The following is a 23,829-nucleotide window of genomic DNA, read 5'->3' as shown; positions in this document are numbered from 1 at the left end:
ACTCAAATAATCTACTTATGAAAATGTGAAATACCCTCACCAAATATTTAAAATGCATTTGAGAAAACCGGTTTTCACTCAAGAGAAGTTCTAATAAATTACAGTAGCAACTTATAAACAGAAAAGTGAATCTTAATTTTAATCACCTTTTAACAGGTAGAGACGTGTTGTCTGCAGATGTATTATATACTCAAACCAGGTTTGTTTGCTTTAGATTTGTTGATTTCAAGTACTTTCCCAAATAGGACCTCCTATTATCTTTTAAAACACTCCCCTGCCCTCACTTTTCAATTATGACCAATCCTTTGACCTCTCACAAACTACCAGAAATGTCACAACTTCTGAATAAAAAAGCTATCTCTTACTAAATAAAAAGTGCTGAAATTCAAACCCAGAAGTAGAACAAAAGACTAACCCACACTGCCTTCTTGATTGTCAGTCGTTTCCTCATCAGTTCTTTGAATACCTTTTTGTTTTCCTCTTGTGTACATATTAAGATTCCCCTAAAAATGTTTAAACAAAATCCATTAACATTCAGTATATTAAAAAAACTCAGTAGGATCTTCCTATCCTGCTTAAAATGAAGGTATTTATAGCTACAAACTCTTACAACTACAGCAATTAACTAGTGACTGATCAAACAAATGCTGGACAGTTTAAAAATGTTGAAAATGATGAATAATTTAACCAAAAAATGGACAGGTACCATAGGAAAAAGGCTAAACTAGAGGTCATTAAATCATCCCCTAAATGGAAGGAGATATATATACATATTCTTTTTTATTGCAGTATAGTTGACACACTATGTTACACTAGTTTCGGGGCTGAGGAAGGATAATTTACTTCTTCTGCTTCATTAAACACTCCCAAGTCTTCAAGTTCCCTCATTCGCTGTCTACGCATCTTCTTCATGTCATCCATCTTCTGAAGGACAGCTTCGGCAGTGCTTTAAGAAAATTGATATAATATAAGCTAAAACTGTTAAAGAGTAGTACGTTTTTAAAAACTTTGTCTTCCATTGTATTTTTTGAGTGCTGGGATTTTAAATATCTCGATATGAGGCACTGATTTACCTGCGTAAAAATATTCTAAAATTTCCGTCCGAGAATTTAAATACACATATAGAACTATTACAAAGCCCTCTAATAATCAGTCTCCTTTATGCTTTACACAGCTGAATATGCAAGCTTGTTTAAATTTAAATTTGTGACCCCTCCCCAACAAAAAGTTTTTCCAGCTAAATCATCTTGATCTAAATAATTTTTACTTACTTCGTTATAAGTTTGTCAAACAGCACAGACTGGTTCACACTACTATAGCGACTCCTAATCCTGCAACTGCGGCGAACTTCAACGTCACCATTCTCTTCGTGCAAGTGTTCTTTAGTTTGAACAATGTTTCTAGTCCTCAGTGACCGAGTAACTGGAATCACTTTGTCTTCAAGATGTGTACATAAAATGGGAAGATTTTAAGTAATGGCATTTATAAAACGATTCTAAAATCAACAACTGAATAGCTACACTTTCATATAACAAATCACAAGATCTTGAACTTACTTTTCTTAAAAATAATAGAAAACAAAAATAAAGTCACAACATACACCTACCATATGATTGAGTGTTCTGCTTTCCAGAGAAAAGGAAAGATATGTAATACGAAAATTTGTACACAAATGTTCAAATGTGATAGCCCCAAACTGGAAACAACTCAATGTCTACCAAAAGACGAATAAACTAATGACGGGAAAAAACCTAAGTGTTCCTCAATGGATGAATGGATAAAGAAGATGTAAAATATACACATTATACAACAGAATACCATTCAGCCATGAGAAAGAAGAATATCCTGCCATTTGCAATAACATGGATTGACCTTGAGGGCAGGATGCTAAATTGAAGAAGTCAGAGAAAGACAAACATTGTGTAATATCATTTAAATGTGGAATCTAAAAAAAGCTAAACTCATAGAAACAGAGACTAAATCTTAGTTACCAAGGACTGGCAAGTGAGGGAGAAGGAGAGATGTTTGTCAGAATATAAATTTCCACCTATAAGACAAGTATCAAAGTTGCTAAGAGAGTAGATCTTAAATGTTGTCACCACAAAAAAGAAATGGTAATTATGCAACATGATGCTGGTGTTAGCTAAAGCTATGATAGTAACCATTTTGCAAGATATAAATGTACCAAAAATCAACACTTACTGTAAACCTTAAACATACACAATGTTATGTGTCAATATATCACAATAAAACTGGGGGGGAACCAAACTACGGTATATCCATATAATGGAATACTTGGCAAGAAAATGCTACAATGTGGATGATACTCAAAGCAATTATGCTAAAAGAAAGCAAGCCAGACAAAAAGAATGCAACTGCATAATTTCATTTACATAAAATTCTAGAAAATGAAAACTAAATTACAGTGACAGAGAGCAGACTGATGATTGTTCAGGAATCTTGGTGTGTGGAAGGCCTGGAGAGGAGTTGGGGGAGTGATTATAAGGAGGCCTGAGGAAGTTTTTGGCAGTGACAGTTCTCTCTACTATCTTATTGTGGTGGTGGCTTCACGGCATACACTTATAACAAACCAAACAAATTACACACTTTAAATATGTACAGTTTATTTTATGTACCTCAATATATCTGTAAACAAAATATGACTTAACATGTTTTCAATCTGAAATGCCTTTAACATTACTTACCTTCTTTGCACTCTTCTTTTTTCTTATCAGCCTGCTGTCTGGCCAACTGCCTATATGAAAAAATATATTAAATAATTCAAAATAATTGACATAATTTTAAATCTTATATTTCATAATACTACAAAGTAGGGTAAAAAGGTATATCAGCTTAGAGAGTAAATACTCCTAGATACCTAAAAGTCTAAAAAATACCGAAAATTAAAAAGCTTTAGAGTATCTATGCTTATGTCAGTTAGGGCTAAACAAAATCTGAGAACCCTGTTGTGAAATGCAATGATATATGTATTAATTCTTAAACAGAATTAAATCAAAGTATCCGACTTAAAAAAAGAAATTATATCCTTAGCCTAAGTAGGTATAATTGAACTGAAAGTATTGAGCAAAAACAAGACAATGTATTTTATACCACAGGGATATAGTGATCCCACATCCTTGAGATATTTATAACTATAAACAGAACTAATGTCCCTTAAAAATATGTTAATTTTCTTCTAAAAACATTTGCTGGCTACAATCTTTATATGACACGCATTATCTTTCATACGCCGAAACAATCCTATTTGTGAATCAGATATCCCACTCACAAACTGGCAGACAGTATCTACTGACATAGGAAAGAATACTTTCCAAGGTTTAAAAAAAAAACAATTATCTTCCCCTCATCTTTTTTCCAAAACCCATTGAGCAAACAAAACCGTTTATCTCATTAATTTATTTTTAGGGATTCACTTATCCATATTTGGATAGCTACATCTATTAAACAACCCATGTGTCAAGCTTATTTCGAAGCGGGCTGGTTATACACATGTGATTTCAAATGTGACACTTTAAAATAAAATGGAACCATCTTATCCAGAAGAGTTAAATCATATATTCTTACAACAATGTAAGTCATCACTAATTATCTCTTTTGGTAAGAACCAAGAACAAAATAAAAACATGTGAGCAATCCATCCACAGGTCAAGGCCTAGTCTGTTCATAGGCTCATAGACATTTCTCATAAAGGAGTCCCCTTCCTCCACACCATGTAGTTCTGTACTTCTATATACAAGGCCCCTATTAAATGCTAGGAACACAATGATTAAAGCAATGTTCGTTCTTTTTTTCTCTCGCTCCCTCTCTGCCCTTCTTTACTTCCTTCCCTTCCTCTCTTTCTTTCCTTCTTGCCTTTAGGGGAATGGGAGCACCTTTCCCCTTAAACAGCTGGATAGGAAATATTTAGGTTTGCGAGTCATACAGTCTCTTGTCATACAACAACTTTGACACTGAAGCAGGAAAACAGCCTTAGAACGAATGGGTATGGCTGTGTTCCAGTGAAACTGTTTATAGAAACAGGTGCCCGGACTTTTGTTAACCTCTGTAAATCCGATAAAAGTTACAGATCTTTTCTACCTAGAAACCTATATACACACATACAAATTTATACATTATTTCAGAGGTTTCATCACGTGCCCCCTGAAAACTACGATTACTGGACCCTAGTTAGGAACTCCAGAACCAAAGAAATATAGATCCTGCCCTCAGGTACAGTTACTCAAATCTTTCTATATTATTCTAAGTTTTGGTCTCCTGGTCTTTGAGCTTCAGAAAGAAAACAAAACGGATGGAGGGACACAGAAAGGAAGTAAGTACAGAGATTACTACAGTCAGGCAAACTAGCAACAGCAAAAAGGGTCACCCTAATAAGAAGCAGGAAACTACATTAACCAAAATTCAACACTGAGGGCCAGTTTATCTAAGTCTTATACAAACAGATCTTAATGTTATCACTATGTAAAGTAACAGTCTTTGTAATAAAGATCTGAATACACAGATTATTTTTTAAGCTAGAAGTTCTTCTCCACAGAAGACATATAAATAGCCAATAAGCACATGAAAAGATATCCAGTGCTATTAACCATCAAGGAAATGTAAATCAGAACCACAAAGATACTTTCACACTCACTAAGAATGGCTAGAGCCAAAGACTATGACAAGTGTTGATGAGGACTGGAGAAATTGGAACCCTCATTTGCTGCTAACGGAGACGGAAAACGGTACAACTGCTTTAGCCAACTACTCAGCAGTTCCTCAATGTTGAAACAGTTGCCATTTGACCCAGCAATTCACTTCCACATACATACCTCCGAACAATCAAAACCCTATGTCCACACAAAATTTGAACACCAATGTTCACAATACCATTCAAAACAGCCACGAAGTAGAAACAATCCAAATGTTCATCAACTAGTGAGTGGATAAACAAAACATGATATATTTATACAATGGAATCTTATTCAGCAAAGAAAGAATGAAGTGCTGATAGGTACTACAGTAAAATGAACCTTCAAAACATCATACTGAGGGAAAGCAGCCACACACAAAAGGCCATGAATATGATTCCATTTACATAAAATGTCCAGGATAGGCAAATTGATAAAGACAGAAAGTAGATTAGTGGTTTCCGAGGGGCCTGTGGGGAGGAGGGAGAAGGAGGTGAGAGATACAGGGTTTCTTTCCGGGGTGATGAAAATGTTGTGAAATTGGACTGCAGTGATGATGACAGCACAATACTGTGAATCTTATGGTATGTCAATTACATCGCCATTAAGTTGTTATTCAAAAAGAATTTTAGAGGTGCCTGGGTGGATCAGTTGGTTAAGTATCCGACTACTGATTTCAGCTCAGGTCGTGATCTCAGGGGTTGTGAGATCGAGCCCCGGGTCAGGCTCCTCACTGGATGTGAAGTCTGCTTAAGATCCTCTTTCTCCCCCTCCCTCTTCTCTTCCCTCTCTAATAAAAATAAAAATAAAAAATTTTTAAAAGACAGCAATTCAATATATTTTAAAAGGAATCAAATTTTAAAATACCAAGTCACTCATCTTTAAATCTAGATTGAAAAAGCACTTATTTTAACACTCCTCCAATAGCTTTTGAGCATAAAGGCCAGGACAATGTTTCATAAACTTGAGTAAAGTACATACGCTTTTAAAAGTAAAGACTTTTAAGGACTTCCAACATTAAATTTTTAACATTCTTTTTTTTTTTTTAAAGATTGATTTATGGGACGCCTGGGTGGCTCAGCTGGTTAAGCAGCTGCCTTCGGCTCAGGTCATGATCCCAGCGTCCTGGGATCGAGTCCCACATCGGGCTCCTTGCTTAGCGGGGAGCCTGCTTCTCCCTCTGCCTCTGCCTGTGCTCACTCTCTCTCTCTGACAAATAAATAAATAAAATCTTTAAAAAAAAAAAAGATTGATTTATTTAAAAAAAAATTGATTGACTGATTTATTTGAGAGAGACAGTGCATGTGAGAGTGAGCAAGGGGAAGGGCAGAGGGAGAGAATCCTTAAGAAGCGAGCCTCCCTGCTGAGTGCAGAGCCTGATGCTGTGCTTACATGCCAGAACCCCAGATCCTGACCTGAGCTGAAATCAAGAGTCCGATGCTTAACCGAATGAGCCCCCAGGTGCCCCCCCAACATTAAATTTTTTATGACTATATACAAGCCAAACTAAAGAGAAATTCATTTATATCTTATGCAAATAAAACCAATAAAACCACTAACAAAAATATTAACATATGAGGTTTTGCTGAAATAAAATAGCCCTTTGTTGTGTGAATGCGGTACAGACACACTGTAACTGTGGTACAGCTTCTCTTGAGTTTGGTATGTTGTACATCATGTTTGTTGTGTATCATGACTCAATTCATCCACTTCTCTTTATTTCAAGTGCTCCAAAATCTCATCTGAACAGCATGTCATGACATCAAATCCATGGCTTCCTCTTCAAAGCATCACTTATGTATCAAGGTCAGACTCAGTTTTAACCTCATGAACCTGAGCTAACTCAAGCAGTACTAGGTGGTGCCTATTTAGTTGTAAACACCAATGTAGAGCCTGAAATTTTGACTGTTCTCTAGAAGGTAGCAATTTAGACGACCCAGAATGTTTATTTTTTCTTCAGATCATGAAATAAAGTTTAAAATTCTCACAGAGAATCCATGGTCCACTTTCCTGACCCCCAAAAGACTTCAAGTTTCAGAAATACGGGGTAGCTTAAATTGTATTTCACCAATTCTGTAAATCGTACATTTCCCTCCATTTTTAACATCTCTGAAATTAGGATGTGTCTTAAAATTGATGGAATATCTTAGTTTAACTTTCAGAGTTTTCTTCTTTTTTACTGTCTCATAAAACAATGAGTGTTTCAATCCTGCTATCTTGGATCCTGTGAAATACAGTAGTAAACACACCATAAATAATGGATGAAATGGGGGTGCCTGGTGGCTCACTGGGTTAAGCCTCTGCCTTTGCCTCAGGTCATGATCTCAGGGTCCTGGAAACAAGCCCTGCATCGGGCTCTCTGCTCAGCCTGCTTTCCCCTCTCTCTCTGCCTACCTCTCTGCCTACTTGTGATCTCTCTCTCTGTCAAATAAAAAATTTTTTTTAAAAATCTAAAAAAAAATAAAAAATAAAAAAATGGATGAAATGATGCAAATTTATATAATGAGAGACCATTTAAATAATACTAACAAAAAGCAAAAGGCACGATGTCACTTATCTGGAAAATGTTACACAAAATAACCAAGGTTTAATTAAGAATAGGAGCGTCGTAGGGGTGCTTGGCTGGCTTGGACAGTGGAGCGTGTGACTCTTGATCTCAGAGTCATAAGCTCGAGCCCCACATTGGGTGTAGAAGATTATTTAATAAGTCTTTAAAAAAAAAAAAGTAGGAGGGTTCTAGTCTTGTAAGTTACTATGAGAAATTTATGAGAAGAATTAATGTATAAAGCAATTATTTCATCAAAGAAATTTTATTCTAATTGGCACCCCTCGCATTTATGTCAGGCCCACCAAAGTGGGAGGAAAAGTGAAGGTTTTTAGCTAATTAGATTTAAATCTGTCCCAAACCAAACAAATCCAAGTTCCCTGGATTACCTAACTACCTAATTCACTGAAAATAATTTCTTGAATATTAAAGTGGAATTCAGGCCATCTAGCTCAGGGTTCTTGAGAAATGAAATTTACATATGTATAAATCATCTAGTCCCCTTAGACAAGTTAAAAAAAAAAAATCATGTTCCACTTCCTACGTAAAGACTGCTTTTAGAAGTGCACCAACACACAAATTCATAAATGACTCAGAACTGATGAAATACTTGATAGCAAATGATGAGAAAAATAACTACTATTTTAAATAAAGACTTTGTATTAAGTATGAAGCAGAACCACATATCATAAGCAAGTTGAAATCACAAAGTCACACAGATAATTATCAAGCAACTTTGTCAGCTGGGCTCACACATATCACAAATACCGTCTTTGAACAAGAAAATAAAAACAAACAGCACATATTAAAATTTTAACTCAGTAATATTCATCTGTGGCAATTTCATTTCAAATTACATTTTACAACCCTGGAATCTTAATGATGGGGCAAGAATACACTTAAAAGTTAATGCAAATCCTAAATTATTTTAAAACTATTTTGAATTAGCATTCAACCATCTTGTTTTACCTTGTAAAATGCCTTCCATTAGTATGTTTCTCTGTTATTTCCAAATTCTTATCAAAACTAGAATCTGAAGAATTCTGGGCATTTTTTCTTAAAGATCTCAAAGCACGTGTCCGGTGGTAGGTCTCAACTTCTTTAACTGAAGACGCAGCCTTTAAGAAAAATTGAGAAAGGGATCTAAGTTTTTCTTCAGTCAAAATCCCCAAGTTAAACTTCTGAGAGTTTTCTTTGATTACAAGTTTGTAACAACTGCTTTTTGGGCAGCATCATTCTGCATCTCCCCAAGAAACTACAACAGTATTTAAACTAAATAATCATTTTTATGATAAACATGTATCGGCAATGTCTATGAAATGGCTAACAGAAGATTTATAGATGGCTTATAGCTCTGTTTCATAGCAAGCAGTCTAAAAAAGTTTTCCCCAACTGACAAAAAGTTGTAACGGCTCATAACACTAAATACGCCTTCATTTTAAGGCTACAGAAATTAGAAAGATACACAAACCATTGCCTGCCATGCAACCCACTGGCAGCAACCTTCAACTGGACCAGCAGAATTGTTAATTTGGCCTTGGATGATAAAAAGGAGTTACGACCATCTATTTCAGTTTCATCCAGATGATGCAACATCTGAATTCAAAGACTGTTTATGTATGGTTCATCTGCTGTAAAAACCACAGCTCTATGTGACTTTATTATTGTTCAATAGACTAGAGTTTCTCTTAGTGGCTACTTTATGAGCTACAGAGGTTCTGTCAGAAAGTATCCAAAAGTTCACACACATCTCTCTGAAATCATATAAAGGCTACTTTCTTTCTTTCTTTTTCTAAAGATTTATTTATTTGTCAGATACAGAGCATGAACAGGGGGAGCATCAGGCAGAGGAAGAAGCAGGTTCCCTGATGAGCAAGGAGCCCAACGTGGGACTTGATTCCAGGACCCTGGGATCATGACCTGAGCCGAAGGCTGAATCAACCGACAGAGGCACCCAGGCAAGTGTTCCCATATAAATGCGACTTTCACATGAGAAGGTAAAAGTACCTAACAACACTCTGATTACATGCTGTACTACTCTGAAAATTGATAATTTTAGAAAAACAGGCAGTATTTTTAAAAACCTACAATATTCGTATTACCCCCTCCCCCCCTTTTTAAAAAAAATATTTTATTTATTTAATTATTTATTTGAGAGAGAGAGAGAGAGAGAGAGAGAGCGCGCGAGCATGAGAGGAGAGAGGTCAGCGGGAGAAGTAGACTCCCTGCCAAGCAGGGAGCCCGATGTGGGACTTGATCCCGGGAGTCCAGGATCATGACCTGAGCCGAAGGCGGTTGCTCAACCAACTGAGCCACCCAGGTGCCCCATACCCTCCTCCCCTTTAGGCTGGCTTTACATAGTCATTTCATTTTATTAGGACATTTTGTCATTTAATTTTGCTTTGAGCAGACTATTCCACTGGTTCACAAGTAAAACAAGGATATTTAATCCACAAGGATTTGTATTAATTAGACAGGTATTGGGGCACCTGGGTGGCTCAGTGGGTTAAGCCTCTGCCTTCGGCTCAGGTCATGATCTCAGGGTCCTGGGATCGAGCCCCCCACATCGGGCTCTCTGCTCAGTAGAGAGCCTACTTCCCCCTCTCTCCCTGCCTGCTTGTCTGCCTACTTGTGATCTCCCTCTGTCAAATAAATAAATAAAATCTTAAAAAAAAAAAAAGAATGAAACAGGTACTTCATAAAATATTAGTGATATGTATGGGTTTGTTACTTTTATCAGTGTACCTATATATAAAGATGTTTGAAAAAATACATAAGGATGTTTTAAGTAGGTGCATTATTTTTAAAATGAACACCTACATCTTAGATGTAATATAACAAGACTTTTTTAAGAAAAATTTTATGGGAATCTACTTCCAGATTCTTAACTTCCCTGTGTACTTTTTCTTAAAACTGATCTTCCTGAGAAGGCATCTTCTTTCATTTACCTTTCTCTCACTTTACAAAAGAAAAGTCACCTCACTCACTCATTCTGAATCTTACTATCATGGAGTGCCTCAAGGTCCTAAAAATCTTCCTAAAGCCAAACAATGAAAAACACTACTGTTAGGTGTTAAGAAACTGAATGACAGAGATTGGCAACAAATCCTTTCCTTTGTGAGGCAGTTTCTCATTCTCTGCTTTCAACAAAATTGAAAGGAGACCTAATCAAGCTAAAAGACCACGAAAAATAATTTTGGCAAGTGTTTTTGGTATATAAGCCAGAAAAACTGATTAGCACTGCTAAACTCCTTTCATTACTGCCTACTTATTTATATGAACAATGTTTCCTGGTGCTTACATTTATAAGAACAATGGAACTGATGCCAAACACTGTCTTCAGCAGTAAGATTCCTCCACAGATATATGAACTAACTGCTGGGTCTTTAATCACATGAAATCCCAATGAAATCTTACTTTCTGTTTCATCATTTTTAATCAAAGTAAGTATGCTTTTGTTGTTTGCATCAATTGAATATAAGTTGTATTTTCTTAGAGACTTGTGATCACAGAAAAGTATAAAAAAGTTTAAATTTTGTTTTACAAGTATGAAAGGATACTTAATAAATTACTTTCAAGTATAAAAATATATCAAGATAAAATGCTGTGGCTTCCATGAATTAGAAATACAAATTAAAGGAGGAAAAAAAAGAATCAAGATAACATTTCTGATTGCTAAAGAAGCATGTTTATGTTTTATGTTTTTAATGTTCCAAGACAGGTATCACATAACTATGGTTTTCAAATTTCAGTGGATAAAAAGACTGGTATAATATATTTTTTTTCAAAGATTTTATTTATTTATTTAACACAGAGAGAGAGATCACAAGTAGGCAGGGAGATAGGCAGAGAGAGAGGGCAAAGCAGGCTCCCTGCTGAGCAGAGAGCCTGATGTGGGACTCGATCCCAGGACCACTGGGATCATGACCTGAGCTGAAAGGAGAGGCTTAACCTACTGAGCCACCCAGGAGCCCCTAGTTTTACTTTTTAATGTCAACACTAAACAATGACTGAAATGATCTCCTTTCTAACTATTTAAACCAATGGGAATGGGGAAAACCTTAGATAGCAAAAGCATTTTAAAAGAAACCTTAAAAATGTACAAGAGAGGGGCGCCTGGGTGGCTAAGTGGGTTAAAGCCTCGGCTTTCAGCTCAGGTCATGATCTCAGGTTCCTGGGATCGAGCCCCACGTCTGGCCCTCCGCTCAGCGGGGAGCCTGCTTCCCTTCCTCTCTCTGGCTGCCTCTCTGCCTACTTGTGATCTCTGTCTGTCAAATAAATAAATAAAAATCTTTAAAAAAAATGTACAAGAGAATATGGAGCTAAAAATTTAGACATTCTTAGAAGAAAACACAGGGGAAAACTTTCATTACATTGGATTTGGCAAAGATTTCTTAGATGTGATACTGAAAGCACAGATAAGAAAAAATAGATAAGCTAGACTTCATCAAAATTACAAACTTTTGTGCCAAGGACACTATCCACAGAATGAAATGGAAACCCATGGAATAGAACATATTTACAAATCATGTATCTGACAAAGGATTGATATCCATAATATAATAATATATAAAGAACTCCTATATTTAAACAACAACAACAACAAAAAGGCAGAAGACTTGAATTTCCCCAAGAAATTAGTTTCCCCAAGAATATATACAAGTACATTTGTATATTTGTATACATTTCCCCAAGAATATATACAAATGGCCAATAAACACATGAAAAGATGCTCAACATAACTAGTCATAGACAAATACAAAATCAAACCCACAAATGAGATGTCACTTCACATTTGTTAGGACGGCTATTATAAAAAAGAGAAAATAAGGGTTGGCAAGGATGTGGAGAAACTGGAAACTTTGTACATTGCTGGTGGGAATGCAAAATAGTGCAGCCACTATGGAAAATGATATGACAATTCCTCAAAAAATTAAACACAGAATTACCATGTGATCCAGGAACCCTACTTCTAGGTATACTCAAAACAAATGAAAGCAGACATTTGTGTACTCCTATTCATAGCAGCATTATTTGCAATGGCCAAAGGTAGATCCAATCTAAATGTTCATTGATAGATGAATGGATTAAAAAATTGTGGTACTTACAGTAAAATATTATTCAGCCTTAAAAAGGAAGTAAATTTTAAGATACTGATAGAATAAGTATGAACCCGAAGACATTATGCTAAATGAAATAAGTTCGTTACAAAAGGACAAATATTGTATGTTTCCTCTAGGGTCCAGGGTAGTCAAATTCATAAAGGCAGAAAGAAAGGTAGTTGTTAGATGCTAGGAGGAAGGAAGAATGGGAGTTATTTAATGGGTACAGAGTTTTAGTTTGGAACATAACAATTCTGGAGGCGGACAGTGATGATGGTTGCAGACCAAATGAATGTACTTAATGCTACCGAACTGTACACTTAAAATGGCACATTTTATATTATTTTATGGCACATTTTATATTATCTACAACGAATTATTACAATAAAAAAAAAAGAAAGTAAATGTCACTCTATTCCTGGGAATAATAAAAAAGGTTTTTTTCCATAGGCAAAAAGGGGGGTGCTAACTACTGGGAAAAAAGATTCCCTGAAAAACTTGGAAGATTTAATTTTATAAGTGATATAAGAGAATCTTTGACTTGCATAGTGAGTGGCTTCGTTCATACTCTCCAAGCAAGTACTAGGCATCAAGAAAGGCTTTCCTTAACTGCATGAAAAAACAAACAAACAAAAAAAAACAGGCTCCTGGGGAATCACCTATATAGATAGATGTAAACACTGGGAAATTTTAAAATAACAACTTTCAAAAATATTTCTTAAAAAAGCAGTATAAAAATAAAAGCAAAACATGCCCATTATAACTGGGAAAAAAGAAGAAATGCACAAAGATGAAAATGTCACTCTTAACTCTAGCTACCCATGATAATCACCGTTAACCTTCTGGTACAAAAGAACTATTCCCTTCCTAAGCAATCATATTCACATGACTTTTAAGTTGGGATATTATTTATGTTTTGTAACTTTTTTCTAGTAATACAAAACATTTTCCCATGCCACCAAATATTATTCTAAAAATCTTTTTAAATGAATGACTAGGAGTGTCCGGGTGACTCCGTTAAGTGGCTGACTCTTGTTTTAGGCTCAGGTCATGATCTCAGGGTTGTGGGATCAAACCCCACCCCCAACCCTGCACTCAGCAGGGAGTCTACTGGGGACTCTCTCCCACTTTGCCCCTCACCCTGCTCTCTCTCTCTCAGAATAAGGAAATAAATCTTAGAAAATAAAATAAAATGAATGACTAGTATTCCAGCTATTACATGAATCAATTTAACAAACTACTTAATGTATATCTAAACTATCTGCAATTTTTTTGTGTTATAAATACCTCTAGATGAGTTATCCTGTACATATCTGATTTCCTTAGGAAAGTAGCACAGTTATTAAACCAAAGTCACATTTTAATATGGCTTTTCAAAATAATTCTCAAAAGGTAAGTTAAATATCAACCGGTGACAGTAATTAACACTGGATGATAGAAATGAGGACTTTCACTTTCTATTTTTTACATTTTTACAATTTGCACTACTAGAAAGAATTATCCTATGTAAGTAAAAAACAAAAAGAAAACATACTTAATTTGAAAACTAAACCTGCAGATGTAGTGTCCTCATTATTTTGCTAAAATCTGCTTAAATACTGAGAGCACTGATAGTTCTTCCAAAGTGGAGTTTTAAAGGGGAAAAAATATATTTTGTTAGCTTTTTAAGTCTCTAATAATCTTGCAGAATCAGCAAGTTAGTAGACAAGAAGCAACTACAGTAACAAAATCTTTTCCCCAAAGTAGACATAATTGTATAATAGAAATATACTAAGTAATATGTTGTTTTCCCAAACAAGACCATGCTTATCCAAGCTTTAATTCACAACAAAAGATATATGGGTTAGTTGGCTGAATCAATTCAAATATCAACCCAACAAATGAGGTATAAACATGATGTTTTAAATCACAGTTAAATAAGCATGCAGACACAGGGCTCCTTGAAAACTTCATCAGAATATTCTAACCCAGTATAGCTGTGATATCCCTCCTTAGCTTCATCTTTAAACATAGACATGGTCAAGTCTTCACCACGGATCCATTCCAAAAGCTCCTGCAATTTGATTTCTACCGCTACAGATCTTACAATAGCCCCAAAACGATCACCCGAAAGTTAAATCCAATGGCCTCTGCTCCACCTCACTGATTCCTATGCTGCTGATCACTCCCTTCTTTAAATGCTTTGACCCTTTGGTTCACATGATACTCTCTTAAAAATATAATTCATCCTTTTCTCATCCTTAAAATAGAGCCATTAATTCAGATCTTCTTAAATATATTTGTGTTTTCTACTCACCTTTAAGAACTCAACTGCCAGTTTTATGTAGGTGACTCCCAAAGATATATAGTCTTAATCTCTTTAAAATAAATTTTTTTTTAAAGATTTTATTTATTTATTTGACAGAGATCACAAGTAGGCAGAGAGGCAGGTGGGGGTGGGGCAGCAGGCTCCCCGATGAGCAGAGAGCCCGATGCGGGGCTCGATTCCAGGACCCCAGGAACACAACCTTACCCGAAGGCAGCCACTTAACTGACTGAGCCACCCAGGCACCCCTCAGTATAATCCATCTTGAACAGTATTTCATCAGATCCCTGTTCTAAAAGTTGCAACTTTTTTTAAAAAAGTTTATTTATTTATTTGGCAGAGAGAGAGAGCACACTCACAAGCAGGGGGAGGAGGAGAGGGAGACACAGGTTCCCCACCAAGCAGGGAGCTTGATGCGGGGCTTGATCCCAGGACTCCGGGATCATGACCTGAGCCGAAGGCAGATACCCAACTGACTGAGCCACCCAGGTGCCCCCCAAAATTGCAACTTCGAAGCATAAAATCAATGGCCAGTCTTTAATACAAACTGACAAAAATGGACTGCCTATCGCTACATCAAACAAGTACACATTCTTGAATTCAGAGAGCCATGTCACTCAACTTCAGGATGCAATAGTCATAGCAACATGTCAAAATATTCCTATTTATGCTTTGTGATAATTCACTAAAGCGTACACTTTTCATTTTTCTGTGTTGTTATATACCAAGATTTTTTTTAAAATTTTTAAAAAGATTTTATTTATTTGAAAGAGAGAGAGATCACAAGTAGGCAGAGAAGCCGGCAGAGAGAGGTGGGAAGCAGGCTCCCCACTGAGCAGAGAGCAGGCTGCGGGGCCGATCCCATGTCCTTGAGATCACGACCGGAGCGGAAGGCAGAGGCCCAACCCACTGAGCCACCCAGGCGCCCCTATATACCACGTTTTAAAGAATCTTCCATACGTTGTACACATCAGTGTCATTCATAGTACTTTTCAAACTTTTAAAATAGATAACTTAAAAAAGTACCTTCTACATACCACAGCATATTTTATTTTACCTAACATATAGAAGAATAAAAAATGTATGTAAATACAACCTAAAAGTAATGCACACTCATCATCCCACTGCTATCCATGAGATACTATCCCCTACTATTACATGAGAACCCTAAATTTAATATGAATCAAAGAACCTCACCCGTGAAAGCACAGACATAGCAATGCCTAGTCTGACTCTGGTAGAAAAAGAAACCACAGAAGGGGCATCTGAATGGATGAAAATGCTAGATCTCATGATCCAATTAGGATGAAAATAAAAGTTTAAGAAAGAAAAACATTTAAGACAAAACTTCAGGGAAACCATACAAGTAAGGAGGAAAAAAAAACCCAAAGCAAGCAAATCCTTAAGCCCACCTGATTGAGATCATATTCAAACTGTAAAGGTAGAAAGAGGTTAATAAATAGGTGACTATAAGTACCTTCAGAAATTGAATAGGTCACCTTCTGAGCTGAGATAAAGGAAAATCCAAGTTAACAAATGCGAATAAATGTAATCATCTTTAAAGGTAACTTAACCTAAAAAATGATCTGTCAATAAATATGTAGCTTTGCAAATAAGAATACCTAAAGACAATCAGGGTGATCAGGAGTTAAGTTTCTGAAATGAACGACTGATGTAAAAAGCAAGCTGTAATTAAGTCAAATGAATTGAATGTAAGACCCCAAATTAGAAAATACTCCAATCACAAAGGTATGTTTCATTTTTGGTATTGATGGGCTTTGACAGCGTGAATACATTACCGATCAGGGCTAACCATTTCTTTTGATCCAATCCCACGCTAAGTAACCCCTTAATTATAATTTGGTCTATGGAGAATTTATAGAAGATAGAAGTACTATGCCTCAAAAAGGTATAATCCCTAATGGAAATTCTAGCCTGGGGGTAAAAAAATCCCTTTCACCTTACAAAATCCATCTGAGTGCTAACTGCTCAGCCACCACATACCATTGATATGGCAAGAAGGGAAACAGTCTCTGTATATTGATGTGTTAGTTCTACTCCGTTAGACTAAGTTCCTTTAGACCAAGGATAGTTAACAACGAATATTTATCATGCCTCTACTACACTCTAGGTTCTGTTCTAGGTCCTAGAAATATAATACTGAACAAAAGGTCAAAATCCAGAACTGTACAGTTACATTCTGACTTAGGGAGAGAGAAAATATTTTAAAAAGTAGGAAGTTAATAGAACATGTAAGAAGATGATAAGTAATAAGGAAACACAAAGCAGAGTAAAGAGGCATGTCAATGAGAGTGATCTGTAATTTCAAATAAGATGGCTAGAGTAAGCATCACTGAAAAGGTGAAGTTTCAGCAAAGACTTGAAAGAGACAGATTCCTAGGTTCTCCTAGGCAGAACCTGGAGCTCTATCACTTATTATAAAGGTAAATTTGAGCATGTTATTTAGGTCTCTGTGTCTTGGTTCTCTCACCTGCAAAACAAAGATGATCATATCTATCTCACAGGGGTAGGAGGACTGAGTTAGTAGTTACGAAATTCTTGGAAAATGTTAAGTACTATGACTTTTGAGATTTTTTTTTAAATTAAAAATAAAAGGAGAGCCTGGGTGGCTTAGTTCTTAAGCATCGGCCTTTGGCTCAAATCATAATCCCAGGGTCCTGGGATCCAGTCCCGCATCAGGCTCCCTATTCAGCAGGAAGCCTGTTTCTCCCTCTCCCGCTCCCCTTACTTGTGTTCCCTCTCTTGCTGTCTCTCTGTCCAATAAATAAATAAATAAAATCTTTTAAAAAAATTAAAAATGTAGAAGGTAAATCAGGAACAAATCATGCAGATATTCAGGGGAAGAGTATTCTCAACACAGGGGAGAACAAGTACAAAGGCCCTGGTATTCAAGAAGCAGCTAGACCAATAAAAGGCAAAAATGGAAGAGGATGTCATCATGAAGAGAAAGGGGTGTGGGGCTACTCCCAAACTTTTCAACTTTCACTCTTAGAGATTTTTGAGCAGAGGAATGATCAACTTTCTAACTTTTATAAAGATCACTCTGGGGGCGCCTGGGTGGCGCCTTTGGCTCAGGTCATGGATCTGACCTGATCCATGGGCTCAGGATCGAGCCCCACATTGGTCTGTCCTGCTCAGCGGGGAGCCTGCTACTCCCCCCACCCCCCGCATCTCTACCTACTTGTGATCTCTGTCAGTCAAATAAATAATAATTTTTTTAAATCTGGAAAAAAAAAAAGATCACTCTGTAAGCTATACTGAGAACTGACAGTTGTGGAAGGCGATCATTATATACAAGGGTGGAAAAACAGGAGGCCAGTCAAAAATTCCTTTTAACAACCTAGGGAAGAGATAATGGCTTGGACCAACATGGCAACAACAGAGGATCTGAGAAGGGGTCAGATTCCCTATATACGTTGAAAGTAGAACCAAAAGAATTTGTTAATATGAAATGAGAGATGGGTCAGGACAACTCTCAGGTTTTTGGCCCGAAGAACTGGAAAGATGGGCTTGGGCATTAAAATTAACAGTGGTCTTAGTTGCTGACAATGACTGAGTCCTAACTATATGCCAAGTGTTCAGGTAATCTCCTTACATGCATGATCACATTTAATCCTCGCTATAAATGTGGTATCACCTTTTTTAACAAGTGGAGATTATTGGTAAACTGAGATTCAAAACAGTTGTTTTAAGCGCCTATATTACTTACTGCTCAATACATCATTACAGTCATAGGATCTAGCATTGTACAGAAGGTAATATTCAATAAACATTTATTGAAATAATCAGATTTTCTGAACATAGGTTAGTAAGTCAAGGGACCCCAGTACACTGCAGAAGTGTCTGGCCTCCTCAGATCTCAATCTCAACATGTGATCGAGAAATGACCCTGAAAGTGAGGAAATTTTTTTTTCAATTCAGCATTACAACTGCAGAGATGAAACATACTTTTTCACTCCCTTCAGGAGAGGAGCAACCAATACAGCTTGTCTTCAGAGGATACTGACAACTAATTTCATATAGTGACCACTCTCTTAACTATGTTTTGTAGCGCGCTCTCTCCTTTGGCCTCTCATTCTGATTTGCCACTTCCTAACCCTCCCTCCCCGTCCTGTTTTTCTCAGCCCTGTGCCTACCCTCCCTCAAAGAGAACTAGACTACTTCCTGCTGCCTTAACTTTTCTAGTGCTGCTTCCTCAACTTCTCCAGCCTTTTGTTAACGGGGTCTCCTCCACCTGCGCCTCTTTCAGCAGCTGCCACAGGGAGGTGGAGGGACGGACTCTCCCTCCAGGCCTTACCTCTGCAATCAAAGATCCAATCTGTACTGCAGACCTAGAAAGCGAAGCAACTCTTTCAAGACTTCACTGCTCCACCCCCTTGGAAACATCCCCTATAGACATTGTTTATAACTGCAGCATGATATAATAGAGAAAGGTTTTGGAGGCAGAGGATCCAAGTTCCAATTTTAGATCTACCCGTCACTGGCTACTTTGAGTCCATTTTTTCGCCTGTAACATAGATATCATAACTATCCATTCTTATGGAGCTATTAACGAGGCTTAAGTGAAGAAGGTGTACGTGAAATGTTGGTCTCCATCGCTCCACATTATGCAACCTGGTACTATTCACAGCTATCTTATAACCGAACCTCTCTGGATCGCAAATGAAGGTCAGGAAACCTCAATTACAATCTTTCTATTCGCGTGGCCCCTAAAACATCTATCCTGCATCCGGCAGGGAGTCAGTAAACGTGTGCTGCGCTCAACAGATGCGAACCTAGGGCAGGGGCGCGGGCGCTAGGTTAGGGAGGTGTGTGAGATGGGGGTGGGGTAGCCCCACAAACCAAGATTCCGGAGGGCTTCGATTTCCTCTTGCGTGAAATGAGGTAGGAACGAACTGCCTAACCCTCTTCCAGACTGCCCGATCTCTTGCCCTGACCCACACCCCTTGGGGCTCCGATGTTCGGAAGCCTTCCATTTTACTTGTCCTCGACAACACTCCTCCCAACCCCCTCCCCCCACCAACTGCCACCCGGACCGCGCCGCCCACCCCCAGGCCCCACCCGGCCAACCGGCCGCCGGCAGTCCTACAGGCCCGGCCCGAGGGGCCCGCCCCAGGCCGGTACTCACGCCCGCGGCAGCCACGGTGACCGCGGACTGTTCAGCGGCTCGGGCCGAACGGAGCCGCCTCCGGCCAATCTGCTCCAGGCTGAGGAACTCGTTGGACAGGTCCAGAGGGTCCGTGGCCGAAGAGGCGGAGTGGCTGTGCAGCTCCAGGCTGCTGCGGAGGACCACCATCTTCCCTGTCTCCTCGCCCGGCGTCCGCGGCGGGAGACGGGTCCCAGTCTGACCGGCAGCCGCTCAGGCTCTTCCGCGCTCCGAATTCTGGCGCCACTAGCTCCGCGCCAGCGGCCGCAGCGCGCGCACCCGGAATCCCTCCGCCGCCTGTCCCGCCCACGCCGCGTCCCTACAACGGCGGGCTCGAAACTTTTCGCCCTTCTGCCGGCGAAGGACTTCGGGTTGAAGTTGAGGAGGGCCTGCACCGACAGCGACCAGGACCTGAGCGGACAGTGGCGGGAGAACGCTGACTTCTTTTTCTTATATAGTTCCGGCTCGCTGAACTCGGCGGAGGGAGATGACGGGTAGCGGAGAGAGGTCTAGTTTGGAATTTTGGCGCGTGGCTGTCGGGGGTGGGGGGGGGGCAGGGAGGCTCCTGCCTGCTCTGATTGGCTAGCGAGGGCCTGGCGGCTCCGCCCAGCCCCGCCCTCCACCTGCCATCAGCTTCCCGCCACGCAGGATTCAAAAGCAAAATGCTGAGTCTTTGACTGTAGCGGCGTGAAGCGCTGGGCGTTAGGCAGGTTTTGACTGTGATCTTTAAGAACTTTTTTTTTTTTTTTAAGATTTTGTTTATTTATTTGACTGAGAGAGAGATAGTGAGAGCGGGAACATAAGCAGGGGGAGTGGGAGAGGGAGAAGCAGACTTCCCAATGAGCAGGGAGCCTGATGCAGGACTCGATCCCAAGACCCTGGGATCATGACCCGAGCTGAAGGCAGACGCTTAACGACTGAGCCACCCAGGTGCCCCGATCTTTAAGAACTTTTTACGAATAGCTTAACTAAAACAATTTACCTATCAAAAGAAAACAGAAAGAGACCTGAAAATGACCCTGCAGAGTACTATAGTTGAGAGCGCAGGTTCTGTACCCATAGCTGCCCTATCCGTGTATATGATCTTGAGCAAATTACTCACCTTTCCCGGTCTAAAATTCCTCAACTGTAAATTAACTATAATAATAGTAATAATAATCCGAATACCAACGACTCTAAGATATTATACCTTAGAACCGTGTCTGCACCTAATAAGAGCTCAATGTTTGCAACTGTTAAAGAATTACAGAAAACAGCTTCTCTAAGATACAGCAGTTACTTGACTACTTTGAAATAGACAACATGCTGAATGATCAGAATGTGAGAGGAGTTCTAGTGAAACTGAAATAAGTTTTATTGATCTGGATAACTACATTTCCTTAATTTGACATTTGTTAAATATTTATTGAGCATCTATAATGTGCCAGGCAGTATTCTCAACACTGGGGATACAGCAGTGAATAAGTACAAAAGTGCCCTTATGGAACTTCAATTCTTGCCGAAGGAAAGAGAAAATAAATGAAATAAATGTTTATTATCATAAGTGTTCAAGAGAAGTATAAAGCAGGGAGGGGGAGAGGGAAGCCTTCAATTTTAGAGAGGATGATTAGGGAAGGTCTCTCAGATAAGTGTAAGCAAAGATCTAAAGAAGTTAGGTATATTTCGGATAAGAAAGATGCAAGCAGAGGAAAAGGGAGGACAGGGAGGCTAATGAGACTAGAAAGGAAAGAGCCTCCAGGAGTAGATCTTGCAGGGCTGTGGGCCTCAGCTTTAAGGTTTTCTGTTTAAAACTTTTTTTAAATTCAATTAATTAACATATAATGTACTATTAGTTTCAGAGGTAGAGTTTATTGAGTCATTAGTTACAAATCATGCCTACTGCTCATTAACTGCCTTCCTGAATGCCCATTATCCAGTTACCCCATCCCCCCATCCGCCTCCCCTCCAGCAACCCTGTTTCCTATAGTTAGGTCTCTGATGGTTTGTCCCCCTCTCTGATTTCATCTTATTTTTTCTCTCCCTTCCCTTATGATCCACTGTTTTGTTTCTTAAATTTCACATGTGAGTGAAATTATATGATAACCGTCTTTCTCTGATTTACTTATTTCACTTAGCATAATCCCCTCTAGTTCCATCCAGGCTATTGCAAATGGTTAAGATTTCCTTCTTTTTGATGGCTGAATAATATTCCATTATTCATTTATGTATATTTACATACATATGGGCATCTGGGCTCATGACATATTTTGGCTATTGTGGACATTCCTGCTGTAATATAAACATTGGGGTGCAGGTGCCACTTCAAATTACTGTTTGTATCCTTTGGGTAAATACCTAGTAGTGCAATTATTGGGTCATAGGGTAGCTCTGTTTTTAACTTTTTGAGGAACCACCATACTGTTTTTTCAGAGGGGCTGTACCTGCTTACATTCTCACCAGCAGTGTAATAGGGTTCCCCTTTGTCTTCATGGACAACTGTTGTTTCCTGACTTGTTAATTTCAGCCATTCTGACTACTTTTTATTACAACTGAGGTGAAAAGACATTACAGCGTTTTGAATACAGGATTGACTTTTTCTGACTTCTTCAAAGAATCCCTCTGGCTGCTGCATGGAGAACACAATATTTTGGTTTATATATACTAAAAAAAATCTTGTTTATCTGAACTTCAATTTTACTGGGTATCTTGTATTTTTATTTGCTAAATTTGGCAACCTAGTTAGGAAGCCACTGCAGTGGCTCAGGCAAGAGATGATGGTGACATGGGCCAGTGTTAGATCAGTGGAGGAAATAAATGGTTGAATTCTGGATGTGTTTGGAAGAAAGAGCCAAGTGAATTTGCTGATTAATTGGATTTAGGTGTGAGAGAAAGTGAGGCATCAAGGATGATTCTAATTTATTTTATTTTTTGGCTTGAGCGAATGGAAATGGACACCACACTTAACTGGGATGGAAAAGGTTACGGCTATAGCAAATTTGAAGAGAATGTCAGGAATTCTCTTGATGCACATTTAAGACACACGTTTTTTTATATATGTTCTGTACTTGAAATTTGGCCTTTTAAAAAGTTTTCAAACATGTTATACAGCATAATACTTACCACAGTTTTATTTATAATATCAAAAAAACTGAAAACGGGAGCCTGGGTGGCTCAGTGGGTTAAGCCTCTGCCTTCAGCTTGGGTCATGATCTCAGGGTCCTGGGATCGAGCCCCACATTGGGCCCTCTGCTCAATGGGCAGCCTACTTCCCCCTTCTCTCTGCCTGCCTCTCTGCCTACTTGTGATCTCTCTGTCAAATAAATAAATAAATAAATAAAACTTAAAAAAAAAAACCCTGCAAACAACTTGAATGTCACTGAGTGAGACTTCACTTAAGAAGGATACTATATAGGGATGCCTGGCTGGCTCGTCGACGGAGCATGCAACTCTTGATCTCAGTTTGAGCCCCACGTTGGGTGTAGAGATTACTTAAAAAATAAACTCTTAAAAGTAGGATGCTATACAGTCATTAAAAATTATGATGTAACTCTGTGTTAAGTATATTAAAAAATGGGCACAATGCATGGTAACTTGTTAAGAAACTACAAAGAAGTATCATACTGTTCCATCTTTGTTTTGAAAAAGTACATGTGTATACTTGCATTGGAAAAAAAAACCAGAATAACAAAATGTTAATGGTTAATTTCTGGATTGTAATGCTATAGTTGTGTCGTTTCTTTGTACTTCTCTCAATTTTTCTGATTTTTTTTTGCATTAAATATGTGTCATGTTTACAATAGGAAAAAAAAGCTTTAAAGTGATTGTTTACCTAATATAAGTGGAAGAGGAAAGAACAATATGTAGGGAAGCATAGTCTACCCTTATGATATGTGCACTTTTCGTTATGCATGTTATACTTCAAAAAAGTTATAAAAAGAACTTCTACCCAGAAAATGCATATGCATTTGAGATTTTGTTAGATATTACCAGATTGACCTCCACAGAAGTTGTAGCAGTTGTTTTAGTTCTTTTAAAATAAGACA

General features: G+C 38.2%; 1 protein-coding gene across 1 annotated transcript in view; it reads right to left on the bottom strand.

Annotated features, from left to right (window-relative positions):
• The window catches only part of ATAD2 (ATPase family AAA domain containing 2), a 65,010-nt gene extending 44,676 nt beyond the window's left edge, over positions 1-20,334 (bottom strand). Inside the window, exons 1-6 of the mRNA XM_080800858.1 lie at positions 19,790-20,334; positions 8,203-8,351; positions 2,706-2,755; positions 1,272-1,437; positions 844-946; positions 416-503 (exon numbers count right to left, since the gene is read on the bottom strand). Of these exons, the coding sequence (XP_080656984.1) occupies positions 416-503; positions 844-946; positions 1,272-1,437; positions 2,706-2,755; positions 8,203-8,351; positions 19,790-19,957 (724 nt within the window). The 5' untranslated portion in view covers positions 19,958-20,334. The remainder of the gene's footprint in view (positions 1-415; positions 504-843; positions 947-1,271; positions 1,438-2,705; positions 2,756-8,202; positions 8,352-19,789) is intronic.
• Between the last annotated feature and the right edge of the window lie 3,495 nt (positions 20,335-23,829).

The sequence above is a fragment of the Martes martes genome (assembly GCF_963455335.1).
Source record: "Martes martes genome assembly, chromosome: 4".
Classification (NCBI taxonomy): domain Eukaryota; kingdom Metazoa; phylum Chordata; class Mammalia; order Carnivora; family Mustelidae; genus Martes; species Martes martes.
Note: the sequence above shows the minus strand (reverse complement) of the source record. Positions and strands in the feature narration are given on the sequence as shown.